We start from the raw sequence: 19637 nt of genomic DNA on the forward strand, positions 1-19637 counted from the left end.
TTTTTTTTCTTAACCGACTTTATCTACTGCATCCAAATATGGATCAAATGAATATTTGGACATAGCACAAATTGTAAAAATGTCAGCTTGAATTCAAATATAAAACAAAATTGTGGATTCGGGGAGATCAGGTGAAGCGAAGTTACGGACAACAAACAACAATAACATTCTCTGAAGAGTTTGGTTCTAAAAGGATCTTATGTGGAAATATTTTTGATGCCTGGTTGAACCAGACTTTTACTGGAAATATAATACTGGCATTTAGAGCAGAGTAATTTGGACACTTTCCCTGCTGGTTTTACTAGAGGAAAATGGGTATTAAGGAACACACTGAAATACTGTTTTGAGCTTTATTCTTCATTTCTGCCAGCAGAAATCCCTTAATAAAAGAAAACACTTAATTTTTTTTTTGCTTAAAACCAAAGGCACTTGAAATCCTTAATACCTGTTCTACTCACAGCCAAGTTCTGCAGCAACTGCTTTTAGAATGTTTATTGAAAAATGCACCCGATTAACTCTGCTCAGCCCTCATCTGCTCTCACTGCTCGTTTTGGATCTGCTTTCTGTTTTTTTTTAATAAAAGGACTTGAAGCTGCTTCAAGAGGTGCAGTTCCAGCTAGGACAAAGCGGGGCATAAATGTGAGACTTGAAAAATGAATATACAAAGTAAGCACAGGAAAGGGGCTGCATTTGCAAGTGTTTAATTTTTATGGGAGTCCTTCTTCCTTTTCACTTGTCCTGTCTCCTCCTCCTGCCTCATGCCTCACTGTCTCTGCAGTTCTGAGTATTCTTCAGCAATAAATTGGGTTTTTAATGTGTCCTGCAGCAGTTCTGCATCATCCAGAGCCAGGGAAGTTCCATGTATTTTGTCCTTAAACTGCAGCTGCAAAGATTTGGGCAGCAGAGACTGACTCAGCAGTACTTGGGACAGGTTCGTGTGCTGGGAATGCTCAGACCTTGTTCTTGTCTGGAATCTTACACAGGGATGTGCTAAAACTTGTGGCTTCTTCAGTGGCAGCAATAAATAAACATTTACGTGTGTAGCCTGGTGAATGTGAGTGTTTGGGACTGTCGTGGGGGTACAGGGAGTTCGGCCAGCAGAGTTTGGAGCAGCTGGGTCCCTCAGGGATGGCTTCCTGATCACCCACCTCCAGAATCCTGTTTACCCCATCAGCATCTTCCTGCTTCTTGAGCATTCCCAAAATTCTGTGCTTTGTAGTGAGGAAGAGAAATAGTGTTTTAAGGGGAACAAGCTGAGAGTGGAGTTTGGGTGTCTGCTGGAGCTGGGCTGGTGGGCTTGTTGTAGAATCAGCTCAGATCTGACTGACTATCCAACGATTTAAGGTTGGCAGGGTCTGAATTTTCCATGCACACCTACTTAGTGGAATTTAACTTGTCAGCTGGACAAAGCCAGTGACCTGTGACTTATTCTGTCACAACAGTGCCACCATTCCAGCTTGAGCAGGGAATAGGGAAGACCAGATCTCACCCACAGCCATTATGATTGTCCCCACTTCCTTTTACTCATAACATTTAGGGTGTTCTCAGGTGTCAGGGAGCTGTGAGAAGCTCTGGATATGATCTAAGGAAGAAAAAGGATTGTTCCACTGAGAAATAATCTGAGGTGCTTGGTGTGTCAGTGTCATGTGGTGTTAAAGGTCCAAGATTCGGGAGGAATCCAAAGAGAAGAATACTAGAATTCCAAGCTGGGTGTCACTAGATATGTTCAGAAAAGTTGGCAAAACCACAGCAAGTTGTAGCAGAAGTACCCAATGAAGTAAAAAATTAAATAAAGGTTTGTGTGAACAGCACCATTTCTCAAAGGTAAAAACAGGCCCTGTGACATTCCCTTGGCACAGTGACACAGGGGCAAAACCACTTCCCACTCATTGCCACTTCCCTGCCTGGATATTTATTGCCCAAGCCTTTTTTCAACTGTTAAATTTGTGAAAATGAAGGTGTTTTGTGAGTGAACAAAAGAGATAAAAATCATTTCCCAATGGTCATTTAAAGCAGAATTTCCTTTCACTCTGGCAGCAGTCAGAGGTGATGGGAAAAGCTGTCAGGGCATCCTCTGTAGTCTGAGGACCTGGTCCCAGGGGATTCCTCATGGCCAGGCTCTGGTTTAGGTGCTGAATGTGTTAATTTCAGACCAGTATCCACCAGCAAATGTTGTAGATCCCAGTACAGCTTGGATGGAGGTGGAGGATAAAGGTTCTTGCAATGAGTGTGGTAAAGAAATTGGGTGGTGGGCTTGAGAATCTTAAACAACTAATTGTTTATTGTCATTCCTTACAGCATTCTCATTAATATTGCCCATGGATGGGGGGAAAGCCATTTTTGTAAGACCTTTGAAGCATTTAATTCTTCAGCCCCATCCTTAATGGAAGAGGAATAATTCCTCTCATGACATTTTTTCACTAATCTGCATCTTTTCTGGCAGAAGTATTTCACACAAACTTCTAGAAAGGGTGTTGCACAATCCAACCCACAAAAGTACATTTCCCTTGTCACACAAGGCTAAGGAAAAGCATGTTTGTAGCACCCAGAAGTGAGATCCCCCAGGGAATCCAAGCATTTCCCTGTCCGCAGGTTCAGGTTTGCACCCAGCAGGGAGAAAAGTCTGGGAAGGAAGTTGTATATCCATGAGGAGGGTGAAAGTTTAGGGAGAATTCTCATTTCTTTTAATTTCATGTGGGATTTAGAGGACTTAGAGAGTCACAGTGCTCAGGAACGCCAGGACTGGATCCAGAGCTGACTGACACCAACAGTTCCCACTGCCTTGAGGGAAAGCTGGATTTTTGGGTTGGTCCTGCCAGGCGGATGCAGCAGAGCAGAGATTTGGGATTTCCTCTTGTATTTCAGCTGTGGCCATCAGGTGGCAATCTGACCACTGGGATCATTATGTGCTGGAGGCATTTTGGGGTGGGTGCTCCTCGGGCTTTCCAAGGTCCTTTGTGATTTAGGGTCGTGTCTACTAAGCTCTGGCTGTGCCTGCTGTCAGCTCCTGCCCTGTGCACAGAGGGATGGGAAGCCAGGATCCTGCAGAATTCCCAATGGATTGAGGCAGGATGGAGGGCAGGTATTCCTCTGAATTCACCTGAATTAAGGTGAGATGAGCAGCACAACGCCCCGAGGTGATGAACCCTATCAGTAGTAGTTAAGCACACCCTTAATGGCAGTATTTCCTTCTTGGCTGATCAGGGCTGTGTTTTGATGGTCAGATCCAGCTCTGCTGGCCTGCAAAGGGGTCAGAAAAATGACTTTATTTTGGTCTGAGTCCAGAGAAATGGAGACAGAATCCTGTCACCCCATGGCTAGAAATGTAGGTAATTTTGTTTACTGGGGTTGTGAAATAAAGAATCATGGAATCAGATAATTTCTTGGGTTGGAGTGTCCTTAAAAATGATCCAATTCCAACCTCACTGCCATGAGCAGCTCCCACTAGACTGGATTGCTCAATGCCTCTCAAGATATTGCTCAAAGTGCTCAAATATTACCTTCCTTCTTCCTCACCAGCCATTATATCAGGAATCATTTGGTTTGGTTGTTCTGTTTCTTCCCTGGGGAATGTTTCTAAAGGAAAAACACACAGTGCAGGAACCTCAGGACATCCATGGAGCTGTAAAAGTGGTGGTGATGTCCCTCTTCAGGCTGGAAAATATGTTTGAGGTCACCTCACTGCTCTTGTAGAGCCAGAAAATGAAAACAAATCCCAGGGAAGTCCTGGACTAATGAATATTTTCCTGATAATAATTTATATTATTATTGTATTGTTATTATTATTATCATTATATATTATAATAACCACTTAATAAGCAGTTCTAGACGGCACTGAGGTTTTAATACTCCCATGTGATTTTAAACTCACAGCTAGGAATGAGCTGCAAAGTTTGGATAATAACGTAAAAACCCTTCCACCACCCAGTTAATCCCTAAGGAAAAGTACCTCTTGGTCTGTGCCTGTGTGGTTCCATTCTTCTACAAAGTTCTCTGTGAATATTTGTATTTTCTACTCTTCTGCTTGGATATTTCCTTTGGGCCTGAGGCTCCGGGTTCTGAGGTAAAGTGTGAGTTCAGTGGCTGCAATTTTATTCTCCTCCTTGCTTAGAAAATAAAAATACCTGGGTTTCACATAAATGTTGAATTATCCAGGTCAGTGAGGCTCAAGATTGTGCTCGTGATCAGGCACTGCCTGCCCAATAGAAATTAATTCTTGGGATCTTCTTTAAATGTTCCCAATGAAGAAGTCAAAGAAGCTCTTTGCAATCTGTGAGCATAAAAAATGCTCAGTCAATTCAGATAATTGGGTATTTCCACAGCAGAATTAGATATCTAACAGAAACAACAACAATAATAATTAAAGCAAAAATAATGACAATAATGATAATAAAAATAATAATAAACATATTAAAACCCAAATACAACAAACCCACCCCAAAACCTAATGCATTATTTTGTCTACCACCATTTCCTTTAACACCAGCCTAGCTTTTGCTTTCATTACAGCTGCTAAATAGATTATTCATGAGGTCTCTCACCACCACTAAACCATCCCTCTCATTGTTGCCAGCCCCTCATTGGTGTCACACAGATTTTCAGTGTCTGCTCATATCTGATTATCTGTGGAAACAACCTTTCAATGAGCCTTTTTATTGAGTCATTTCACCAGGGAGCTTTGAGGGACTAATTTTAGTTTCATGACAACAACAATAAGGTCAAGTTGTATTTCTGTGCTGCTTTTCACCCAGGCAGACATTCCAGGGGGGCAGATGTGGGACAGCATGGTTGTCACTGTTGTCACCATGGAGTGGCTATGTCTGGCTCTCCATGGCAGCCAGCTGAGTTGGGATGGAGCTCAGGAGAAATTGGGATTGTTCCTGGAAAATGAGATGGTCTTTTTTTTTTTTTTTAATGTATTTTTTGATGTAACCGGTTGTAGAATATCTGGGGTAAAGCTGAGAGGAGCCCCACAGGTGAGAAGTGGTTCAGTGGGGACAATCTAGAAAATTCTGTGGAATAATCAAAACTGAACCCCAGCTGTTAGATTTGCCCCAAATCCCTGTAATAAACACAACCTGTGGAGAAGATCAGCTCCCTCACCTGTGGGGCACAGCCTGGAGAAAAGGAGGCTCAGGGGGCACCTTTTTTCTCCACAGTTCCCTGACAAGAGGGTGTAGCCAGGTGGGGATGGGCTCTGGTCCCAGGGAACAGGGACAGGAGGAGAGGGAACAGCCTCAGGCTGTGCCAGAGCAGGCTCAGGGTGGATATCAGAGGAATTGCCCCATGAAAGGGTGGTCAGGCCTTGGCAGGGGCTGCCCAGGGAGGTGCTGGTGTCACCATCACTGGAGGTGTCCAAGGAATGCCTGGAGGTGGCACTCAGCGCTCTGGGCTGGTGACAAGGTGGGAATCTGTCACATCTTGGATTTGATGATCCTTGAGGTCTTTTCCAGCCTCAGTGATTCTGGGGTTCTGTGAAATCCACCTGGCAGTGCACAAAAAAAAGGCCAGGTTTGGGCACAGCTCGGATTTTCCCTGGCAGCCCTGGCTGTTAATCAATGCTGGGTACAATTTGTTGATCTCAGCACTGGGTTGTGCTGAGGAACCCAACATTCCCACATCTGCACAGCTGGGATTATGCTCCCACAGGTGCCACCTGGAATCTCTGCTATCAGACCTATTGTGACCTGAAATTGTTGTTTCATTGTCATTTTGTGCCTCTTGCCAGTGCCTGGTCATTTAACAATTGAAAAGACACATTTACCTATCTTTTGATGATTCCTCTTAAAATATGAGGTCAATCAGATGAAGGATCAGCTTCACTGTTAATTAAAATTTCATCAGAACTGCCCCGGAAGAACTTGTTCCATAGAAGAAATTAAATTGATGGTGTTCAGTAGTAAGGTATCTTTATACTTTACTGGTATCCTCTGGAAATTTTCACAGGTCATGCTCCAATAAAACCCAGTTTTGCTCTTCAACTCAGTTGGAATTCCTGTTCCTTAAGTGCAAAAGAGGCTAATCATAGAGCAGAAAATAATTTGACTTGCTAATACTGGGTAAGAAAACATTTACTGCAACCACAAATATTTTCAGGATGATGGAGTATCTCATGTCCATGAAAGCTTGGTTCTGGTGACATGTTTGAGTAGGGAGGGCACTTTCTAGCAGAGGAAACCCTTGTCAACTGCAGCAGGCTGCTCCCTGTTCTTCAAAAGCTGGAGCAAAAAAATGTTGGCAGAGGAATCAAAATCCTCCTCTTTAGCTGAGTCTGCCACCAGGTTTCTTAGGCATGAACTCAGGAAAATCTTTATTAGGCATAAAAAAAAAAGAAAGAGAGGGGGAGATGTGTCTTGCAGACAGAAGGTGCATTCTGAGGTTAGTAAAGAGATGAATTATAAATACCTCAAGTCGAGCCGTGCTTTTCCAGCTATTCTTCCTTGATGGTTCCTAGCTGGGAGCCAGTGAAAAGTGTCATTTTGATGGGGTGCTGCTCCCCCCTGGTGAGATCAGGGCTCGGGCATTAGCTGTGCCCCACGGGAGCGCCCACAAAGCGGCGGTTGTTGGGTTTGTTATCGTGGTGGGAGCTGCTGAGCACACCCGTGCTGCCTCACGGCTCCTGGAGACGGGGCAACTCTGCTCCCAAAATACTCCAGCCACTTCTGTTGGGTGACAAATTGTGTTTTTCTTTTCTCCTTTCATGTTTTGCTCCCCCACCACCACCCTTTTTCGCTTTTTGGATGAGAAAGCTCCATTTTCATTACATGAATGGCGTTGCTTAGAAATTGATTCCTCTTGGAAAAATCCCCAAACTTTATTGCTCTCTGTGTGTCCAGGGTTTTCACTCAAGGACAAGGAGGAATTGGCTTCAGAGTGATAGACAGTAGGGCTGGATTAGTGATTAGCAAGGAATTCCTCCTGTGAAGGTGGGCAGGCCCTGGCACAGGGTGCCCAGAGAAGCTGTGGGTGCCCCTGGATCCCTGGAAATGTCCAAGGCCAGGCTGGACAGGGCTTGGAGCAGCCTGGGACAGTGGAAGGGGTCCCTGCCCATGGCAGGCGGTTGCACTGAATGGTTTTAAGGTCCCTTCCAACCCTACTTCTCCGGGATTCAGTGATTACAAAGCAGTGATGTTCTGTTACACCTGCAGGGGCGCGTGGCTGAGGTGTAGCTGGGAGCTCACACCCACAGCTGCTGGTGTGGGACACACTGAGCAGGGACCCCGAACACCAGGCAAACATTTCTTTCCAAACTTGGATTTTACCCTAATTTATTTCATTTTTTAAAATTATTTTTTCCCTTTTACAAAATACACTGAGCCAGTTAAAGCAAGAAGTGGCTAAAGAAAACCTCAACCACCTCTTCTGTGTTTTCTTCCCCCTTTCCAAAACCAAAGTGCGAACAGCAGAGGACCCCTGATCCCTCAGAACACACCTGGCTGCAGTGAGCCTCACCCCACCCTTCTGCAGCACCCCATGAGTGTCAGTGTCCTTGCCTCAGCTCCACCTGAGCTCCTCCAGGGAGGGTTTTATCCTTTAGAAGCGTGCAAGTTTGGCTTAGCGAAACTTTGTCCCAGGGAGAGGTTAACCAATGTTCACGTGAGTATCTCAGTGTGTTTTGTTCTGCTGTTTCCCCTTTTAGGTGACAGCGAGATTGTAAATAATATGTACGAGACCGACCCCGATCTCCTTGCTGGAGAAAGCGCAGAGGAGGAAACTGAGGACAGTATAATGTCCCCCATCCCTGTGGGACCTCCGTCACCCTTCCCCACCAGTGAGGACTTCACTCCCAAGGAGGGCTCACCCTATGAAGCTCCTGTCTACATTCCTGATGACATTCCAATCCCACCAGATTTTGAACTCAGAGAATCTTCGATCCCAGGGGCAGGGCTAGGGATTTGGGCCAAAAAGAAGATTGAAGTTGGGGAAAGATTTGGACCCTATATGGCAGTACAGAGGAGCACATTAAAGGAAACAAACTTTGGATGGGAGGTAAGCGTGTGGAATGTGGACACCACATTCCTTTGTCTTCTCTGCCAAGTATTTGTGGAGCTGGACTGAGGCCTGGTGGCCTGGGGACAGAGGTGGTGACTTTGCTGATGCCATGTTTCCCTGAGTAACTTTCCACCCCTATTACCTGAAGGATTTAAAAATCAGCAGAAATCCCTTTTAAGTTCACTTCTTGGGCCACAAAACTGCTCGAGCACCGATTTGGAAGTTTGTTTTTGAATGATGTCGGGTCACTTCATCAAGTGCTTGTCATTTCCAAACTGTGTTCGGGAGTTGTCGTGTGGAGGGAATGGGATTAATCGCATCATGTTTGGTGGTTGGGGGTGTTACCTTTGACTCCCAGCCCGTGTCAGCAGTACAGGCATTATTAACTGGGCAGGGAAAAATAGCATGTACCCATTAACAGCCCCGATGTTCTCGACTTCTTGTGCTGCAGCAAAGATGGAGAAATGTGAAAGTCATTTTTCCCAAGAGCTGAACAAAACCCAGCCTTCAGCAGGAAAAAGCTCTGTCCTACAACTCCCGTCTTATCTTTCCCCCTGCTTTTCTGGGCTAGTCCCAAAAATCATCTTAGCCTCTTCTGCTCCTATATTCTTGATTAGAGAATAGCTAGATCCATAATTATCCTGAAATATTAATGAACAGTGAAGTGTTTCCTGGGATTTCTGCTCTGTGCTCACAGTCCTATCCCGGTGCCCATTATCCAATATATAATTCCTTCTCTCTAGCCCCTGGGCCCATCCCAACATTCCATCCCCTGCTGCATTGGGAGCTGCTGGCTCTTGTCCTGAGGAAGAGGCTGTGTCTGGGGCAGTGAGGGCAGAGAGGTTTCCTGGAAGGATTTTGCTGTAGGATAGGTGAGGCCTGTCCCAAAAAGTGGGAGCTGAATTTTCCCTCATTTTTCCCTGGGTGAAGCAGTGACTTGCTCCGTTTTCTCCATCAGCCACTACTGGGGTGAACGGGTTCACAAATTCCTGGAGGATTTACAAGGTGGGAAGCAGCTGAGGGCTGCAACTGTAAGGTTTTCCCAGAAGGCACGAGTGTGGCAGAACCCTGTTTTCTCAGAAAGAGGGGTCAGAAAGGCCAGGCTGAAGCATTAACAATTTTAATTGTCTCTGATTATATTTGCACTCTTGATTGTGAAGTCAGAAGTCAGTGAGCAGTGAGACCCAGTGAAACCCAGAGAAGCAGGTCCACATGTTTTTGTTTTGTTTACTTTGTTAATGTCTCTGAAGTGCAGGAAACAGCAAAAACCTCCTGTTTTAAGAACGAAACTCAATTGTGTTTTGTTCAGTAGGAAGTGTCTGTAGAGCTAAAATCAGAGTTTGGTTGAAGGACTGAGTGGAGAGTTTCCTTTTCCTCCTATCATAGTGCAGGGTAAAGAGAGGAATTAGCTGAGTTTTGATACCCTCTCTCGCCTCCAATGACATTCCTCAGAAACTCCTCTTGGTGTTGGCTTCTATAGTGAATATCATTGCAGAATATTTGCTTGGTATTACTGTATGAGCATCAAAACCTGGCGCTTTGGGGGGGGAAAAATCCCTTTTATTTTACTGGCAATACACGGTCTGGTTCAGGGGGGCTGTAGGTGTGAGGGGCTTGGGATTCCTGAGGAAGGTATTGATCACTTCCAGGTGTCTCTGAAAATAAGGATAATTTTCCTCTAGGAATATGCCATATTAATTATTTGTAGGCTGCAATGTGAAAGATGAATCCTCTTTTTCTAACCCAATTATTGATAGGTGACATTTGTTGTTTCAATTTATATCTTTGTTATTTTGTTTCAAGGCTGATTTTTAGGAACAAAGTGCAATCCTCATTGGCTGGCAGAATTCAAATGGTGCAAACCTTTTTTTCTATGACCTTGGCTAAACATTTTCCGTGTGTTTCATAATTCTGATAAAAGTTGGTATTTACACTCATGATTTTCAGAAAGGTTCCTCACATCCCCGCTGCTCTGTGTGCTCTGATAGGAGCTGCATTTACCAATTCCCGTTGACTTTGTGATACTGTTTGTTTTTGTAGTGTAATTGAGCAAACTTTCCCTCTCCAGGGCACTTCTGTTCGTCCCCTGCTGTGGCAGGGACATTTCACACCTCATAGGAAGAGCTTTGTCCTCCCTCAGGTGTCCTCAAACCCACCCAAACACTCTCTGCTTGCCCTTGCAGGCACCTCTTGAATTTTCCTATTTCCCAGAGTGTTTAAGGACATTCCAGGGTCCTGTTTCCATTCAGTGCCTTCAGTATTTTATTTGGAAGCAACATCCATGAATTCCTCCATGTGCTGGACAGGAGTTCATGGAATAAGCTCTGTCTGCTGGGTCTTGGTGCCTGAGCCTTTCCCTTGGGGTTGGAAGGCTGGAAAAGGCCTGAGGAGATGTTCTAGGCAGCTCTACCTGATGGCAAATTGGGAAATGGTAGCTTGGCATGTGTTTGCACCCTCTACTCATAAAATTGAGCAGGCAGGAAATGGGCAATGAGTGAAAGAAAGGGAAAGGGAAGGAGTTTTTTGTCACCTAGTAACTTGTTGGCTTTTGCTTCCATGTGTTGTTTCGTTCAGTGGTGATAAGTTCAACAAATCTGGGATTTGTAGGATAATGGGGAATGCTCCTTCTTTGGTTTGTCGCTGGTTCTTTGGTCAGTATTTCTCTGGAACTTGTAGTTTGGACTTGCAGCGACTTGTGGTGTAAGACTTCCACACAACTCCTTGTCATGGCCAATTTGAATATATTCCATGTGAATTGCCTCTGCTATTAGGAATTTACTTCAGGAATGATACCTGTTCTTCACCTCTTCTCTATTCATATTTCTCAATTCATTTCCTGTAGTTTATAATCTTGATAATCCCACTTTGTGTACAACTCACTCCCTCAACTCACAACAAACTTGGAAAACCTGATCCTTGTATTTGTTTGTTTTTAGGAGTCATCAGCTCCTTAATTTGAACCGTGCTTCTGCCTTTAGCACAAGGAGTTCTTGCCCTTCATCACAGGAAATTTATTGTCACGCTTTGACTAAACTGGGAGTTCACTGGAAGTGGAATTGGCTGCAAAGCGGCTATTCCTCAGCACCATCTCAGTTTTGCTAGAAAATGCTGATTTTGTTGTCATACAGGACGTGTTTTATAATTAATATTTGTTCTTTCTGATTTCTGCATTAAAAAAAAAAAAAATCAAATAACATTATGAGGGTTGGAAAACCTGCTGTTGAGGGCTTTGATGTGAGAATGTATCTTTCTCTTCTGCCCAAGGATTACCACTACAGAAAGAGCTTTCTCTTTTCAAACTCCAGTAAGGGCAGATTTGTGAAAACAAGAATGAAACAGAGCAGTGAATTTTACCTCGAAGTCCCCAGGAAATTCAGTTTGTGTTTGGAGGCAGAGCCAGCCCTGTTTCCATCTGAACTCCTCGCTCCAGACCTGGTGTTACTCACTGAAACTTTCAGCTTCACTCATTAGTAGCCCAAAACATCCATGGGAATGCAGAATGCTGTGTTTTATCAGCCATACCTTGAAAAAAGATGTGTAATTATCTTTATTATAGGTGTTTTTCCTTGGAGGCAGACAGGAGGGCTGGGTGGTGATGGTTTGAACATGTGCCCTGCCTTATCTGCAGCACAGCTTCGTATCAGGCCTCCTGCTTTGCTTTGTGGGGTATGTTTAAAAAAATATTCCTTGAATTAAACCACACCTATCATTCAAGGGCTTTTTGGACACGGGATGGCAGTGAGTGATTCATGCTCATCCCATAAAAATAAATCAGATGCGTCAATCCTGGCCCCCAGCCTCTCCCAGGGATGATTCAGTGGTCCTGCAGGACCTGTTGGGTGCTTTCCCTCATTCCCTGACACCGCTATGCTGATCGTGTCATTCCACCTTTTTTTTGTGTGTGCCTTGAAGGACACCACCCCACCTAAAAGCCCTGTGATTATTGAGTGTGACCTGATTGCATTTCTCCTGCTCCCACTCCCCCCTGCCTGCTGACACCGAGCACAGCACTGCCAGCACCCCCAATAAATCACCGTGTGCTTGTGCTTTATGGCCTCCGGGGCCCAAGGAAAATGAAAATAAAATAATTACATAATGATTTTGATCGCTTTGGATAAATAATGGTATTTATCATGGTGCTGTTAATTTTCCTAATTGAGAGAAGAATGGGAATCTCATCCTGGGGGGAAATTTAGCACCTGGATTGTAGGAGATCTGGAAGTAGTTATGATTTCAGCTCAGTTTGCTTCACAGGGTAAACACCACTGATAAATGCAGTTTATTTTAATTTATATTTTAAGAGAGGTTATTTGCTGAAGCACAAAGACTTCTGTCAGCTGAAGTGTCAGAGCCAGGCTGCTCCTTTACATAGGAAAAATAAATAACTTCTTTCATTTCCACTTAGGGGGGGAAGGTAGAGGCTGTCCCACAGAAGACAAATAACTGGGAGAAAATGGGATCCAGCAGCTGAAGATGCAGCAGAGTTCTGGCTCCACGTCTGGGCTGGGGAAAACTACTGGGTTTTGTACACTCTTTAAAATGTCACTGACTCACAGCAGTCCAACCTCCCTATCCCAGCAAAATTAAATTTTTTACCAGGGGGTCTTTTTTATTTTCTCTGCTTTTGCACTCTCCTAAGTGCCAAGGGAAATTTACTTTATGTGACTGGCATTAAATGCTGGGAGGAAAATTATATTCCGTTTCCATTAATGCAATAAATATTAAAAATATTTAAATATTAAAAATACCTTCAAAATTAAAATATATTTTAAAATTATCTTTAAAATATTAAAATGGGAGAAGCCTTTAAGCACAGCTTGGAAGGTGATGGTTTAGTCATGTTTCCCAGCTCAGATCATACAGGAATTCCTCCATTTCCCCTTACAAGCTGATCCAGCTGTAGCAGCGAGTTCTTGTCTGTCCTGCCTTGGCCAGAGATGCTGAAAGGGCCGTGAGTCCTTTAAATGAGCAAAGAAACCCCAAAGCTCCTCATGTCTCTTGACGGGCTCTCAGCTGGGCCCTGCGTGGATGTGATGCCATTTCCTGGTCATTTTCCTTCCCTGGTTCATTAATTTTCCCCTCCTCTGCCTCTCCCTTTGCCTGGGGAATGATGTTAAAGCAGCAGCCTCCCCCTCTCTGGGGAAAAGAGCTCCTGAATTGCTCTTTTTTCACCCCTCATCTTTGTTCTTGCAGGGAAATTGCCGAGGAATTCTGTGTGTGTTACCTGCACAACAAACATCTCCCGTGCAAGGGTCCTTCCCAGTTTCCCAGATCTGCTGGGCTGGAATGAAACTCTGAAAATGAAAGAATCTGTGGCTTCATGAGGAAAACAGAAAGTCAGAGCACCCTGGGACTGCCCCAAATACTTGCTAAGAGTGTCCCCAGTTAGAATTTTCTACACATGGATATAAAACTGCAGAGAAACTTCTGCTTTGGACCAAAACTCAGAGCTTAAGTGAGAAAAAAAAAATAATCTCAAGGAAGAAAAATAAGTTCCTGACCTCTAAATATTTTAAAGATTTCATTTTTATTCTATTCATTTTAATTATTTTAAATATTTAAATTTTTAAATGAGATTTTTAGGCTGAGGAGGCTGCTCAGCTTTGTACATGCGTAGTTCCATCCCTTTCCCAGGAAGCAGCTCTGGGAGACCATCAACATTTTTATTTTTCCTGCAGGATCTAGGCTTTGTTCTGGTGTCTGGGGACCACCACGAGGAAGGGGAAGGGTCAGATCCAGGTGCTGGGAATTGTTGAGCTTTTTCCTATGACTGGAATTAAAACCATGGCAGGAGAAACAAGGACTGGCTCGGGACTGAGAGGAAGAAGGAATCACAGGAGAAACTCCATTGTCTACAGCTCCACCTTTTGGGGGGCTTTAATTTAATAATTTCGACCCTGGATAAAGGTGAAAAATGCACCTTATGATATCCAAGTGACTGAAATTGGTCCCGTTTTTTGACATTTCCCCAAGTGCTTCATGCCAGGGTTAAGAAAGTAAAGCCTTTTTTAGGCCCAAGAATGCCAAGATAAGTTGCTCTATCTTAGGCATTGGCTAAAACATGGGTATATAAGGAATTAAGGGAAAAAAAGAAGAGACAGGGGAAGGGAATGACTAAGAATACCTCCTGATATTTCTCCTTTATTTCCTTAAGGGGTAATAACTCATGAGCAATCCGGCAGAGGGCACTTTCTTTAAATAGAACATTCTGATTCACAAGCAGAAAAAGGAAATAAATATTTTCCTTTCGTCTTTGAGAGCCATCCCTGAATACCAGCTCCTGAAGCAGTATTTTATCAGCCACACATTCAAAAAGGAGAAAGAAAGAGAAAAATCCCATGAACAGCTCAGTGGTGACCACAGTGGTTTGAAAAATTGCTTTTTTCATTGTCAAAAGCCCTGCAGAAGTCAGGGCACTGCTTCTTCCTCTGGAATTTTAACCTGCAGAGAAATCCAACCTGGGTTTTGTCTGCTCCCAGCAAAGCCTGGCTGTTGGAGCCTGGAACACAGTGAGCTTTTGTAAAGGAAATGATCAATAAGGGAAACCATAAATATACATGGGCTCTGAAGGAGGCAGCACTCTGGGGACTTTCTCAGAGGCAGTTTGGGAAGGTGGGAGCAATGCAAAATAACTAATTTTGGGGTTTTCAGGCTGCTGGTACGAGGCACTCAGGAGGCTGTTGGTTTTTTGGGAATCAGCCTCATGCTCCTCACTGCTCAGAGATATTCATGTGGGATTGTGGCACTTGGGCCTCCAGGGTGAGGTCCAGGGATGTGCTCAGGGCCATCAAACCCCTCAGTAAACCCCATCGGAGCTTCTGATCAGTCCTAAAGTCTGAAAGTTCTAAATTAAATCTCTTTAGCTCAATCTGTGCAATGCAAGAAGTACCAAGAGTGAATTTTCCCAAGTAAAATGTTGTGTTAATTACTTTTAAAGAATGGGAAAATCACATTCTCTGCATAATTTGGCACCGTTCTCCTCTTCTCATGGCAAATCCGGAGCAGCACCACAGATCTGGAGAGCTGGTAAATGTAGCAAGACTAACTTTGTTTGGGATTTAGGGCTTCACACATTTTGGCACTTCAGTTGCTTCTTGTTTGGCTCTGGAAATGCCATGGAGCTTTGTTGTATTTAGGGTGGAAATGAAGGTTGGATCTACTGCTTTTTCTGAAGGAGTAGGACATGGGTGGACTTGGTTCTTCACTCGCTAACACAGCTCTTAATTATTCACCCTTTTCTCTTTCTGCGTGTTCATTATTCCTCTTTCTGTGTGTTCACTATTCCTCTTTCTGTGTGTTCCATCCCAGCAAAGTGCTGGCACCTGCACAAAACGGGGCCATCCGGGTTCTGAGAGAGCTCAGCTTTGCAAAACAAGGGCTGCCTGTCCAGGCAAGGTGTGAAGCTGAGTTTGAGTCATTTTTAGAAACATGAATGGAAGAATCACATCTGCAGGAGGAGGGCCTGGGGTCAGGCAAGGTGGGGAATTGTCCCTTGGGGTGGGAGGAGCATTTCCAGAGCATGGGGGTGCCTTGGAAGGCTTATTCCGAGTCATGGGCTCTCTTTCTTAAGTTGTCTCTGAGGTTCAGCTGTTTTGTGAGGCATCCCTGTAAAATCTCCACCTTGGCAGGGTTGTGCAGCTCTCCTGAATTCCTGGTCCCCCCTGTCCTCAAATCAAACAGACAACAAAATCATGGAATCCTATGAAGGGCTGGAAGGGACCTTAAAGCCCATCTCATCCCACCCCCTGCCATGGGCAGGGACACCTTCCACAACCCCAGGTTTCTCCAATCCCAGTCCAAGCTGGATAGACACTTCCAGCGATGGGGCAGCCACAGATTCTCTGGACACCTCATCCAGGGCTTCCCCACCCTCCCAGAGAGGAATTTTTTTTCCTAATCTCTAATCTAACCCTACTCTCAGTCTGAAGCCATTCCCCCTTGTCCTGGCACTCCAGGCCCTTGTAAATAGTTTTTCTTCATCTTTTTTGTCAGCTCCCTCCAGGGTGCTGGAAGGCCACAATTAGGTCACCTTCTGTTCTCCAGGCTGGACAATCCCAACTCTCTCCCAGCAGAGCTGCTCCATCCCTCTGATCATCCTGGAGCCTCCTTTGAACTCCCTCCAGCAGCTCCAGGTCCTTCCTATGCTGGATCCCAGGGCTGGAGGCAGGGGGGTCTCAGTTCCAGGTCCGAGTGCAGCTGGAATCAGGTTCCAGTGAGGTGACAGTGGGCCTGGAGCATGAAGTGTGTCTGAGCTGAAGGGATGTGCAGGTTCCAGTGGGATGTGTCCCTAAAGGACAGGATCTCTCAGGAGACTGTCAGAAGCACAGACTGGAGGGTGGCTGGTCACAACTTGCTATAATTTATTCTCTTTGCCCAGAAAGACACAAAAAGTTATTAAAGAAAATAGAGAGGTTTTCTCTGAGGAGTGTTCTCACCCAGTGTCCTGCTCTCTCTCCTTGGTGGGGTTTATTTTGGCTGCTTTTGGCCACGTGTTGCCGGGGAAATAAATCCCTGCATGTCCTGGGAGCGATGCCTGGAGCCTGAGCGGTGCAGCCCTGACCTTTCAGAGCCACCTCTGTGTTTGGTGTATTTTATAACCTGTCTGGTCCAGGTTCAGCCCCTTTGTGCCTGTGTAGCACCGAGACCTTTCCCTCAGCACACACAAGAGATTCTTTCCTCCCTTTGGCTCTGATCAGGCAGCCGTGTGCTCCTTCCCTTTCGGACAGCGCCCCGCTGTAATCGTACATCTCATTGTGCCATCCCTGCTCAATCCTGTTCAAAAATACCTACATCTCACCCTTGTCCCCCACCTCCCTTTTCCCATTTAGATCTCCCTGAAGCCCATTCTCCCTTATCAGCACAGTAATTTCGTGAGCAGAGCTTGGATTTCTGCCGTTTAGGCCCCGGCCATTGTCTGTCGCAGCTGCAGTCAAGATAAACCCTCACCCAGAACAAAGTTGGAATGACCTTTTACAAGCAGAATCTGCCTTGTTTCCCTCCAGACTAATTTATCAGCCTTCATTTCAGCCTAGTCTCTCAGCAGAGGCCTGAAAGAACATTACAGAGAGCATGAATGAACAGGGGGATTAAGATGCTTGGCTAGTCCCTCTTTTTCATCAGACACCTTCTGGATTTGCTGGGATGTAAGCTGTAAATGACCGTAAGTGGTGAACTGCCTTAAACTTGGAGAAGGGGAAGGGAAGGGGTGGGGGGGAGCCACCACAGCCACATGTTTGGGAAAGAAGAGTGATGTGAGGAGCTGGATAAACCTCCTGTCTCAGAGGCTAGCAGGACTGAGCAGTGTCCCCAGTCCTTTCCAAGGGCTCTGTGTCAGTCCTCAAGCAGGGCAGGGAGGGGGACAGGCTCAGCTCCTTCAGAACTGTTAATGAGGCAAACTTAAATCCAATTTATTGACTCAAAGCAAGTTTAAAAAACTGTGTTACATCCAAAGTGTTTTGGTGCAGCAGAGCAGCAAAATTTTCTTGTGAGTGTGATTTTAATGCTGCAAGAGGGGAAATTTATTTGAATTGGATTTGACAAGTGTCAAAGATCCCAACAGGAAACCCATGTTTCTCTTGTAGCTGACAACAGCCATAGTCTAAAGGAATTGCTGTGAGGAGGGGAATAAATATTTGTTTCTTGAAGGAGGGGAGAGTTGTCAGTTGTAGTTCAGGTGAATTTCCTGTCGGTGCCATGCAGCTTTAGTGGGACTGGATAATTCCACCCCTAAACACCATAAAACATCAGATTCTGTTTCCCTGCGTACACTTTTTAGTTTCCTTCATCTTTTATATAATGAAGGAAAAGGTTATTTAACTACTTGTTAACTCTACTGCTAAATCACAGCCTGCTCAGCTGAGGGGGGGAAATCCTTATCCAACAAACTTGGATCATTGTGTTTCATTCCTTGGAGTGACTAAAAAGTTCTTGCAGGGGGAGAATTCAGTGCAGCCCCAGGGATTTTGGTTGTTTCTGGAGCTGTGGTGGCACCTTGTGTCCTCAGGCAGGGTGGGAACCACCCAGGTGGGAACCCTGGTGGAAAGGAGCAGAGCTTGCACCTCTAGCATTTTATTTGGACTTTTGGTATATCAGAACACTTTGGAATGTTTCAGCTTTTGCTGGAAGGTGGGGCTGCAGGTGGGGGTGTGGCAACAGTAAGAGAAAATGTGCTGTGGGATCAGCTTGTGAAATGGGTGTTGCACTGTCAGGTGATTCTGAACATCAGCCACAGAGTGTTTAGAAATGGATGCAGATAAAAGATCAACATTTTGGAGTGATTTTAAGGTTTTAAGATATTTTAAGGAGTTATACCTGTATAGTATAAAATTGTGTAGCTATATAATAAAAAAGTATACATAATTTTTATGTATTTTAAGAAGTTCACCCCATTCACTGGACCAGCCTGGCATTTGGGCCTATGGGACCATACATACCAATAAACCCTACTGCAATAATTGGTAGTTCCTTTTCTGAGCAATAACCGCCCCAAAGCAGTGCCTTGTGAACGTAGCAGAAGTATCCAGACTTCTCTAAACCTTTGCAAGATTTGTGATTTGATTTAGGTATTTGGGTGAAAGCTCAGGCTGTGATTCCTTTCTCTCTCCTGTGTCCTACCTCGTATTTATGCCTTTGCAGCCTAATATGGCAGGTGTTTCAGAGCTGATACCATTGTTTTCTTGGTGGTTGTGTTGAGTCTCTTTCTTAGCTTAACAATTCAGAAGTGCTCCTCTGTTGGCAACTTGCTCCAAAAAAATGAAGTTAAGAAAATGAACCAAGTTTATTTGTGCTGAAACCAAAAGAGAGGGCAGCTAATCTCTTAAACACCAACTGAACCATTGTCCCAAACCTTGACTTATGGACACTCCCACCCTCAGAAGGGAAGGATCTTTTGCTATTCCTAAGTGGTTTTATCATCTCCAAAATGAATTTCATCAGCATGGCAGGGAGATGGAGATGGTGCCTTTCTGGAGAGTCCTGGAGCCAAAATGCAGATGCTTCAACCAGGACAGATTATTTTTGCCTCTTGTGCAGTTTCCTGGGAAATGGACAGAAAGAAGCTTAATTTCTTCTAGTCTCCTGCAGCTGTGCTTGGGGTTTAATAAGCATAGAAGGTGATTTAAGGAGAAAGAAAAAAGGCAGGAAGTTCAGCTCCTTGTTGAACTGTCTGTGTTCTTTGGAGCAGAAACTGGGGTTTGCTGCTGAGTGGGGAGCAGCACTTCCCAGATGGAAGTTCAGCATCAGGGATGGTGCCCAAAATGTTCAAGTAGCCCTGCAAAACTCAATGAATGGGCCAAAAAGACCACAGATTAACTTCCATTAAAATAAACATGAAGCATTTAATTTAGAATATGCAGGGAAGAATAATCCAGGTTGTGTCCATGCAAGGCTGAACTTCAAACTGGGAGTGTTGTCTGAGAACAAACAGGATCCTTGTACAGGAGCATTTGATGAAACCACTGGGAAAAATGTTGAAATTAAATACAAGCAAGTTCTGCTTTTTGTAGTGAAAGGCAAATTCCAGAACACAGGAGATCAGGAGGTCCAGAGAGGATGGGGATGGTGAGAGTAAAATAGATTCATATATTCACCGCAGCAAGGATATTCTGTCTGATGTCTCTCACCTGATGGCTCTCGGCACTGGGGGG

General features: G+C 44.6%; 1 protein-coding gene across 3 annotated transcripts in view; it reads left to right on the plus strand.

Moving 5' to 3' along the window:
- PRDM16 (PR/SET domain 16) overlaps nucleotides 1–19637 on the plus strand; it is a 284274-nt gene that overhangs the window by 96166 nt on the left and 168471 nt on the right. For all 3 annotated transcript variants that reach the window (XM_058855066.1, XM_058855067.1, XM_058855068.1), the window contains exon 2: nucleotides 7640–7989. In XM_058855066.1, coding sequence (XP_058711049.1) covers nucleotides 7640–7989 — 350 coding nt within the window. The remainder of the gene's footprint in view (nucleotides 1–7639; nucleotides 7990–19637) is intronic.

The sequence above is a fragment of the Poecile atricapillus genome, chromosome 22, assembly GCF_030490865.1.
Source record: "Poecile atricapillus isolate bPoeAtr1 chromosome 22, bPoeAtr1.hap1, whole genome shotgun sequence".
Taxonomy (NCBI): domain Eukaryota; kingdom Metazoa; phylum Chordata; class Aves; order Passeriformes; family Paridae; genus Poecile; species Poecile atricapillus.